At 40.3% G+C, this 9,647-nt stretch overlaps 1 protein-coding gene across 5 annotated transcripts; it reads left to right on the forward strand.

Moving 5' to 3' along the window:
• The first annotated feature begins 32 nt into the window (after window positions 1–32).
• golt1ba (golgi transport 1Ba) lies at window positions 33–9,384 on the forward strand. Of its 5 annotated transcripts, none has more exons than XR_003269795.2 (6): window positions 33–183; window positions 874–965; window positions 3,332–3,510; window positions 6,363–6,444; window positions 7,185–7,248; window positions 8,764–9,384. XR_003269795.2 is itself a non-coding variant. In XM_080290057.1 (6 exons), exons 1-5 carry the CDS (start codon window positions 293–295, stop codon window positions 6,788–6,790), a joined length of 387 nt encoding a protein of 128 aa, XP_080146183.1. In that variant the 5' UTR covers window positions 157–292; the 3' UTR covers window positions 6,791–6,816; window positions 8,764–9,384. The 5 variants fall into 5 exon arrangements, 3 of the variants coding, with proteins under 3 accessions (XP_025998626.1, XP_025998627.1, XP_080146183.1); XR_013901959.1 differs by having other exon boundaries at window positions 157–317; XM_080290057.1 differs by lacking the exon at window positions 7,185–7,248 and adding an exon at window positions 6,782–6,816 and having other exon boundaries at window positions 157–317.
• The last annotated feature ends 263 nt before the right edge of the window (window positions 9,385–9,647 follow it).

Consider the following 9,647-nt stretch of genomic DNA (forward strand, 5'->3'; position numbering starts at 1 on the left):
TTCCACTATTTTGCAACATATTCTGCTATGTGCAATCCAGATGTTGTGTTATAATAGAGCAGGGTAGCTACGTGGTATATGTGTCCTAGTGAAGGTTATGTTATTAACTATAATCTTAATGAACGAAAGTTGCCAAGATGAATGCGTCATGGACGCTGTTCCGGAAGATGTCAGCGAGAGAAGGTGTGTTTCCGGAAGACGTGGCTGTTGCTGCAGTGGCAGCTGTCATCCAAAATTATTCTGAGAAGAGCTTTTTTGTTCTGCTTCTGTCTCATCCAGCTACATTATCAAGATGATTTCTCTAACGGACTCCCAAAGTAAGAGCTGTGTTTTTGAGTGTATCCGTAGGTTCCTGCTGTCTGAGCTAACCCTAGTTTGAGCTGCAGTGCTCAAAGTGCTAACTAGCACTGTCAGTACAAGAAAGTTACCTTTCATTTTTCTCTCATGACATTCAGTGGCACAAATAGCCAGCAGCTTTCCCCCCGATAATATCCGCTGTAGCCACTAGAACGACCAGAGTTACGTGCAAGTACATTATTAAGCGCTCTGACAACTTTACCATTCAGCGTGAGCAGCGGAGCTCCTTTGGAAGCCCTGCTGTGATTCTTATTGTGGATATTTCTGCCATCCTTGTTTGCATATGTGTTATTGGAGTACTTCCGTGTGCTTTAATTTGAAATAAGGCTGTTAGAGTTATGACTATGTGCAGGATTACATTCTGACATGCCGAGCATAGCTTCTGTCAATGTGTCCGTAACGAGATGTAAACCAATTGGTTTGCTTTCGACGTAGAAAAACGTGTAACAAAATATTATCTCTTCATGTTATCTTAAGATTTAAATGTCAGACTCTGATGGTTTGTGTGTCCTTCAGAGATTGGAATGGGATTAACAGGCTTCGGCGTGTTTTTCCTCTTCTTCGGGATGATCCTGTTCTTTGACAAAGCACTTCTGGCTATTGGAAATGTGAGTAACCTGTTGTTGTTGTTCCAAAGGATGTCTAAAAGTGCAACTTCTGATTACGCAGATGCATTACTGTGTGACACGTGACAATTATTATTAATTATAATCTGTTAGTGTGATCCAGCTGTGTTTAGTTTCACATAAACATAGCAACAGCATCATTAATAGCATCAAAGTGCCTCACTTTCTCAGCAGTGTCACATTTGCATTATTTCAGTTACACAGGAAATATAACTAAAATAAAATGTCTCAGTTATGAACTTGCAGGCCACTCTTCTGTGGAACCAGCTCCTAGTTTGGATTTGGGAGACAGACAACCTCTCTATGTATATTAGGCTGAAAACTTTAGTCTCTGATAAACAGCATAGTTAGGGCTGGATCAGGTGACCATAAATCTTTGAGTGCTTCTTCTCCACTTTCCTTTTTTTTAGGTCCATTTAGTTATTAGTTATTAAAATCTGACTTTCTTCCACAGCATGTCTTCCTCCTCTCATCCCCAAACAGTCGCAGCAGATGGCCGCCCCGCCCTGCTGGGGGTTTCTTCCTGTTCCCAGGCAAATTTTCCTTCCCACTGTCACCAAAGTGCTTGCTCATAGGGGATCATCTGATTGTTGGGGCTTGTCTGTATCATTGTAGGGTCTTAACCTTATGGTATAGAGCACCCTAAAGTAACTCTTGTGTGATATGGCACTATATATACATAAAATTAAATTGAATTGAATCCAAAATCCCTCATAGATATTCAGCTGACTGCAATTATGATTCACGTGATTTTAACACATATAAACCTTCCAGTGAGCCCAATCGTCCCACGAAAGGGGGTAATGTTATCATGAAAAAGACCATTCCCATTTGGACAATAATGTTTCATGTCACAGGATTGCTATTACTGCTAAACATAAGAGAAGCACCCAATCACCTCACCATAGAGGTCAAAGGTTCAAGCATGATCTCTTGGTTTTTTTTAGCTGTTGAAAATGTATTCACTTCTGCGTGTCTCACTTTTTGCGATGCTGACGGCCTCTATTTGCTTTATAGTGCTCTGAATATCCACTGTAACACTAATATCAATATCTGTCGTCATAGAACTAATGATGGACTATTATTGGAAGAGCTGCTCTTTGCCTTTGCTACCAAACTAAATCAGTTATGTGCCAGACTGCAATTCATACTTTCTAATCTATTTAATGACATATTTCCCATAGATCTGAATGTAAATGGCAGTTAGGCAGTGTACGGATACACTGTCCAGTTGAGCAGTCTTTGTGACAGAGGGTCCTGCCACATGGGCTGCAGCAATAAACCATCTTTTAAGATGGTTTATTGCTGCAGGTCTCTTAGACCTTTTCTTCCTGCTAACGTGAAACAAATTCAGAATAAACAGGACCTGCTTGGAATTTTTTATACATCATGCCGGGAGTATTGCTTGAAGGCTTTTACTCTAACACTGGATAGATGGACTTGACACGTTCAAAATCATGACATTCATCATTTTTGTCGTTAGCAATATGGCTGCTTGTAAAAAGGATTGCATTTTGGATTTTTCTATAATGCTGCACAGTGTTAAAAATGTTCCTTCTAATATTCTCTGTAAGCACAGAAAATATACCCTACCAGTCAAAACGTTTAGAACAACAACATTCCAGTTATTTATTGGAATTCAAGTCGTTCGAGGTACAAAGGTAAGTTATGAACTGCCAGGTTAAAAAAAAAAAAAAAAGCTAAGGTTACCCAAAACTGAAAAAGTAATGCACATTTCAGAATTGCAGATGGCATTTTTCAGGAAACACAAAATGGGTTAACCATTTAAAGCTGTTCGGATCAAGCCTTGAAAGCTGGTGCTACTAATTTTTACAGGCGTTCCAACTTTTCTAGATCACTCACAGCACCCTCTGTCTGCATAAAAGCAGTGTTGGAGTGTGTTGCTACAAAAATGGTGAGGAAAAAGGCAATTAACAATGGAAGAGAGACAGACCATCATAAAATTTAGGTCTTTCCTACAGAGAAATTGCAAAGAAAGTCAAGGTGTCAGTGAGTATAGTTTCAAAAAGACATCAAAAGACACTCAGAAACAAACTCTAACAGGAAGAGGTCTGGCAGACCCAAAACTGAATCAGAGGACAAGTTTCTTAACCGCTTGCATGCATTTGGTTTGTGGCAACTCTACTGGCTACACAATTATCATTTAAAACCAATAAAATTAAACTCCAGTGTTTTTTCCTTCATTCATACTAGTGCAAATAATTGCTTTCTTTCAGTCTGTTTGGTATTTATATGATGCCAATGACAACACTGGATACTTGATTGCGTGTGCTTGCAGTTTTGAACCCTTCTCTAATATGTTTCCACTCTTTTTTTTGTCTCTGCAGATTCTCTTTGTTGCTGGACTCTCCTTTGTCATCGGCCTTGAGAGGACCTTCCGCTTCTTTTTCCAGAAGCACAAGATGAAGGCCACCAGTTTCTTCCTGGGAGGAGTGTTTGTGGTGTTGATTGGCTGGCCCATTATTGGAGTTTTGCTCGAGATCTATGGTTTTTTTCTCTTATTCAGGTAAGATGAATACAAAAGGCACACAACAGATTCAGTAGACTGACAGTTATCTTGTTTAAAGAGCCCACGAAACACTGAAACCTGAGATACAGTAAACTTATTCTTTACATGAAAGAAGCAGGATGACTTGAGAGATCTGATTGAAACTTGGGCTCAGTCCTGAAAAGCCCTAAATTTTATATATTAAATTGCACTTTGGAAAGCACTGTTTTCATCAAAGTTGCAGTGTGTTTAAAGACTTAAAGTGGACATGAAACACTACATGGAGTACTATGCTTTAAAAAACTGCCATGGATTTCGCACTGTCTGTCTTATTTCTGGATTTAAGAAATAACTGCTCAAAGTCTTTAAAACAAGTTTAGCACCATCCTGAGTCTGCACAGAACATGACATCACCGGGTTGGGTTGATTAATTGTGGTCTATAGACTTACTGTCACGATCAGGCGAGCCATTTATTATGGTTGAGAACAAAGCATGAACATTAAAAATATATATATATACACTGTAAAAGCTAAATTCCTAACAAACTGAAAACCTGGAACACTGGGAATACCTGGAGACACTTTGGAAATATTGAGAGAACGAGGAGACGCGAGGGAGCATTAACAGACGCAGCCAACTGTTGTTGCAATTTGGCACTATATACATGAAATTGAATTAAATATCCTAGGAGCCACACATAGATTTGAGATTATTAAGATAAGATGGGGACTGAATATTCAAGAGCTTGTATGTGGTGAGAAGGATTTTAAATTCGATTCTGGATTTATCAGGGAACCAGTGATAAGAAGCCAATACAGGAGAAATTTGCTCTCTTTCTAGTCCCTGTCAGTATTTTCACTGTAGCATTTTGGTTCAACTGAAGCTTTTCAGTTCAGGGGCCCGTTCTTCGTACGTCGCTCACTACATCCAAGATCAAATGACACATCCAAGACCAAACCATCGCGCTAACCGTGAGCTCGCTAATCCGGTTCCCCGAACACACCTGTTGTTGACGATTAGTACAGCTGGACGCAGTAATGTGACATCACTGGGTGTCGTAAAAGGGGCTACGCATCGATAGTAGAAACATTGATCGGCAACCCGCTGATTGGTCGGCGAAAATGTCGAAGGAGCGCGCTCGGTATTTTCCGGCAGCAGAGCAAGAACTCTTGATTGAGGGATTTCAGGAGTTTCAGAGTTTAATTAAAACGCAAGGGAACACTGCAAAGGCTGCAAAAGCAAGGAGAGAGGGCTGGCAGAAAGTTGCTGACAAATTAAACTCGTAAGTAATTTAATAATAACAATAATAATGGAGTGGATTTATATAGCGCTTTTCAAGGCACCCAAAGCGCATGACAATACCACTATTCAGTCACTTTATTATTTATTCATAGATTTATTATATTACACTATATTATCCAATATTATATTACATTATATTATATTGTTATATTATATCCCCTTTCACATTAGAGCCACAACAGGACCCACTAGAACATGGGAACAAGTAAAAGTGAAATATAAGAATATTCTACAGAATGGTAATATTTATCACTTATATTGCTTTTCGTCTCTTGGAAAGAGACCCTGAAATAATCTATTTGTTTGTTCATAAAAGCAACCAAGAAAAGGGCAGAGCAAAAAAAAGACAGGTGGTGGTCCTGCACCCCCTCGTCAACAAGTTGGTTAAGTAAATAATACCCTCACGGGAATATCGATATCTCTCAATGAGCACACTGTCGCGCTGAGCTAAAGGATCCTGTCTGTCCCGCAATATACGCTGAATTCTGAGGACTCTCCTTATCAATCTTGCACCTTCCGCAATGGGTTGGTCGCGTATACGGACAGGACATGGCTGCGACAGACTTCCCAAATCCACCTTCGCTTTTATAGCCGTGGTCTCTCATCTTGATTACACGAAGTGATTTGCAATTACTACTCTGAAATATGAATTACATCTGTAATAATCACATACATGTGATAGAATGTTAATAGTACATTTCCCTTTTTTAGGAAATGACCTGTATGTATCTGTGTGACATCAATAAAAGGATCAAGTGCTGCATTATCTTTAGTTACATTGATGTTATTTATTTATGGTGAAACAGTGGTGGAATATCGCTGTTGCTTTCGTATGAATGACGCGGACATACCTGCGTGGCCGCGATCTAATCCTGTTTACATAAAGTAAACCTGCTCCCGAGCAGGTTTACGCTTACGGCTCTGTTGCTATGACAGCAAGTCCCGGATGAGCTTCGGGGAACCGAACGATCCAAGATCACGCGAAATCGTCAACAATCTAATCCAGCTAACTTACTTAGCGCGGTACGAAGAACAGGCCCCAGGAGTTTTTAGGTTAGTGCTAATATGTGGTAGATATCATTTTAGCCAGTGTTGTTTAGAAAATGTTTTCAAAATAGACTTGACAAGGGAAAGTCTGTCAATTCCAAAATTATCACCGGATAATTAAGATGGAACCAAGAGATGCAGATAATGCTTAAAGACGAAGACCAAGCCCAGTTCTGAGGAGCCTTGAGAGCTAGCAACAACTTGGTGTTAATAATCGACCTGTGGGATGATTCTTTCCATCTTCATTATAAAAACATTTATGCATAAAAGTTGGTCATCTGGTCTGGTTCATACGGAAGAGGATTAGGCTACTGGGGAGGAAAAGTGAGCACGTCTTTTTTTTTTTTCTTCTTTTCCAGAATTCTGAGAAAAAATAATCCTGATGGAAAAAAAGTCAGAATTCTGACTAAAAAAGACATGCACGTGTTCAAATAATGTAATAATCAAAAAACACTTTTTTTCATGAATTGTCTTTGGCTTCTCCCCTCTGTCTTACTCTCCTTTCTTTAATCACATCCAGGGGCTTCTTTCCAGTGGTTGTAGGCTTTATCAGGAGAATACCAGTCCTTGGCTCCATCCTAAACCTGCCCTTTATCAGTGCAGTGAGTATTACCCAGCTCCACACCTGCTGTGCAGCTTTTGTTTAAACACAGCATGGTTTCTTCATTAATCATCATATTCAAACACCTCAAGCACAACAGATTAACCAGACTGCCCAAATAAATGCCATGGTTATTTAACTGAAAATCAATTTAGCAGACACACGAGCTCAGCATACACAGCTAGGATGGAAGCAGTTTGGAAAATTAAATGTAGTTTTGTGTGTTTAGCTTGTCTCACACATTGCTTTGTGGCTAATAAACATACCCCTACCATGCTGTTGTGTTGGAAGCTTTGTTTTGAGGTGAGCATCTGTCTTTATTTTATTTTTTTCTTAAGCCTTCGTAAGGCTCTGAGGACAATCAGCAGTCGTGGTCAGTCACTGCCGATTTTCCTTTGCATGTTAACTTATCTAACACGCTTTGAGTCTCATCTTTTTGGAGCAGGTAATTGTCTTTTGTTTTTTAACCTTTAAGGCACACACCACAGGCATGTCATCTGAAGACTGATATATCTTAAGATGACATGTTGTACATCCAGTCAGCCAAGCCATCCATCCATCGTCTTTTACTTCTCCAGTTCAGGGTTGCAGTGGCAAGAGTCGGTGGCCTGTCCAGGCTGGTGACCCTGGACAGGCCACCAGCCTATTGCAGGGATAGCACTGAGAGACATTGACAGTCACACTTGTAGCCAATTGAGAATCACCAGTGAAGTTTACCTGCTTGTCTTTGGACTGTGATAGGAAGCTTGAGTACCCGGAGAGAACCTGCAAATCCCACGCAGAATGGCCCCAGTGGATTTTAACAGTAAGGCTGCACCATGCAAAATGCAGTGAAATATGAATTGTACAAACTGCAGACAAAAGGATTTAAAAAGTTGGTCTGCAATGAGCCACTGAATATTTTAACAAGCTAAACAGCCAGCTTATATGGAAGATTAGCTGCCACAATTTCCCACTATCATGTTGGCTAACCTGACAAAATCTTGTAGTTATGGGCATATGTGCATACATTTTCTTCTTTTTTAACAGTATCATGCATAAAAGAAGTGGATATAGCCTTCAGATCTAAAAAGGAAGTCAGTTCCTTAAATGACATTAACCTGCTCTCTCTCCATTGGTATTTAATAGTCCACCTATAGCAGGTGCTGTAGGGGTTCAGTGCAATAAGGACTGGGCAGCAGTCAAAGGCAGAGGTCCCGTTGGCTCTAGGGAAGGGATCTCGAAGTCCAGTTCTTGAGGGCTGGTGTCCTAAATCTTTTCCATGTGTCCCTGTTGCAACACGCCTGTATACAATTAGTAGGTCACTAGCAAGACTGTATAGAACAGGGGCGGGCAGTTCCAGACCTCGAGGGCCGGTGTCCTCATTTTAGATGTGTCCTTGATCCAGCACAGCTGATTCAAATGGCTCAATTACCTCCTCAACATATATCTTTTCCTCAACATAAGTTCTCCAGAGGCCTGGTAATGAACTAATCAAGTGATTAGTTCATTACCAGGCCTCTGGAGAACTTCAAGACATGTTGAGAAGGTAATTTATCCATTTAAATCAGCTGTGTTGGATCAAGGACACATCTAAAACTTGCAGGACACTGGCCCTCGAGGCCTGGAGTCTGACACCTGTGGGTTAGGGGTTGCCATTTCAGCATGCAGTCAAGTTCTATACTCTTGCTAATGACCTACTAATTTTATTCAGGTGTGTTGCAACGGACACATGGAAACGTTTGAGGACACCAGCCCTCAAGGACTGGAGTTTGAGACCCGTACTCTAGGGACATGGAGTGTCACCTCTTTTGTGGGGAAGGCGTCTGACTAAGTGCTTTTGGTTAGAGATACAGGTTAGATATACTCATCAGGCTCACATCAGCACATATAGCTCAGGTTCTGAAAAGTGTTTCCTGGAGAGGGGCTGTTCCACTTTGGAGTTTCCCCTAGTGGGAGGTGGGTTTGGTATATACTAGGCTGCCTGTTTTACCCTGGTGGACGAAAGGGTTTCCCTGCACCATCAGGTTGTGTGCGATTATGTACTGAAAGTATAGTATTCAGACTTGTTAGACTCGTCTTTTTTGTTTGTTTAAACAGAAAGTAGTGCACACAACCTCGTTGCAAACAGGTTATAAAAATGACCTGAAATTTTGAGACTGTGCCTTGTCAGCTGTGGTGTGTCCCTTTAGGTCATGCATGCTTCACTTTAAAGTGTTGCAGGATAATCGCAAACACTGCAGTTCAGCCGCTCCTACATTTATCTGTGCCAAACATTCTCCACATGAGTCCTGAATGCCAACAAGTTGTCACTTAACACGGTTTCTTTCTTTTCTTTCAGTATGCGGACAAAGTGGGCGAGAGCAACACTATGGTATAACAGTGACTTTTTGTAACCAGAGAAAGTTGTTTGATTATAGGTTTTATAAAGCATCACAATCTCCCATGGTGCTGAGTAAAAGCACCTAAATATACAGATCAGATTCAGATTTCCACATTCAAGCAGACAAGGACTGTTTTTGTCTGTAACTTCAGTGGTCAGCACTACCAATCACAGATTCATCACTGTATCGCACCATCAGTTTCTTACTGTCAACACTAAAGTCTCTACAATAAATGTTTCAAATGCCATCGATCCCTTCGCCATTGACTGCATCTTGCGTTTAAAAGGAGGATAGAAGACTCCCTCAAGGCCCGACTTTATCTACATGATGTTCTTAATCTGTGGAACTGTCAGATAAAACTACCCAGTGCAAGGACAAGAAGTGGAAGTGCATCCTGCCATGTTTGCCACGTTTGTGCCTGTGCTTTAACCTAATTTGCACAAAAGCTTTTAAATCCAGGATTTTGTTTACAGTTACACCCCCGTTCAGCTGTTGGAATATTTACTTTGTCCATTTCTTTGTGATTGTGTTCAGTGTTGGCTAGAGGTGTTTCTGTATAAATTATTTTTTAAATATGATCACTTGACTTTATCTGTTATGAGTGGCAGTCTGTCTACTCGTTCGTTGGGATAGACACAGTTCTCGAGTTAAGTGTTCAAAGACAATGTTCATGCAACACACAAGTTAAGGACACATTGGATCTTGATGAATTAATATTCAAATTGTAAATCCTTACTGACGCACAAAATAGTTTTATACCAAAATCATATACTGTTTGAGAGCTAGGATTTAAAATTACAACAAAAGTTTAAATTATTTTCTGCCTTTTTTTTTTTTAGCT

This window comes from Astatotilapia calliptera, chromosome 15 (genome assembly GCF_964374335.1).
Source record: "Astatotilapia calliptera chromosome 15, fAstCal68.1, whole genome shotgun sequence".
NCBI classification, from domain to species: Eukaryota; Metazoa; Chordata; class Actinopteri; order Cichliformes; family Cichlidae; genus Astatotilapia; species Astatotilapia calliptera.

Coding starts and splice junctions, on each gene's coding strand:
- golt1ba (XM_026142841.2), top strand. CDS start 138: ATGAATGCGTCATGGACGCTGTTCCGGAAGATGTCAGCGAGAGAAG. Junction 3,511..6,362: donor GGTTTTTTTCTCTTATTCAG/GTAAGATGAATA, acceptor AATCACATCCAG/GGGCTTCTTTCCAGTGGTTG. Junction 6,445..8,763: donor ACCTGCCCTTTATCAGTGCA/GTGAGTATTACC, acceptor CTTTTCTTTCAG/TATGCGGACAAAGTGGGCGA.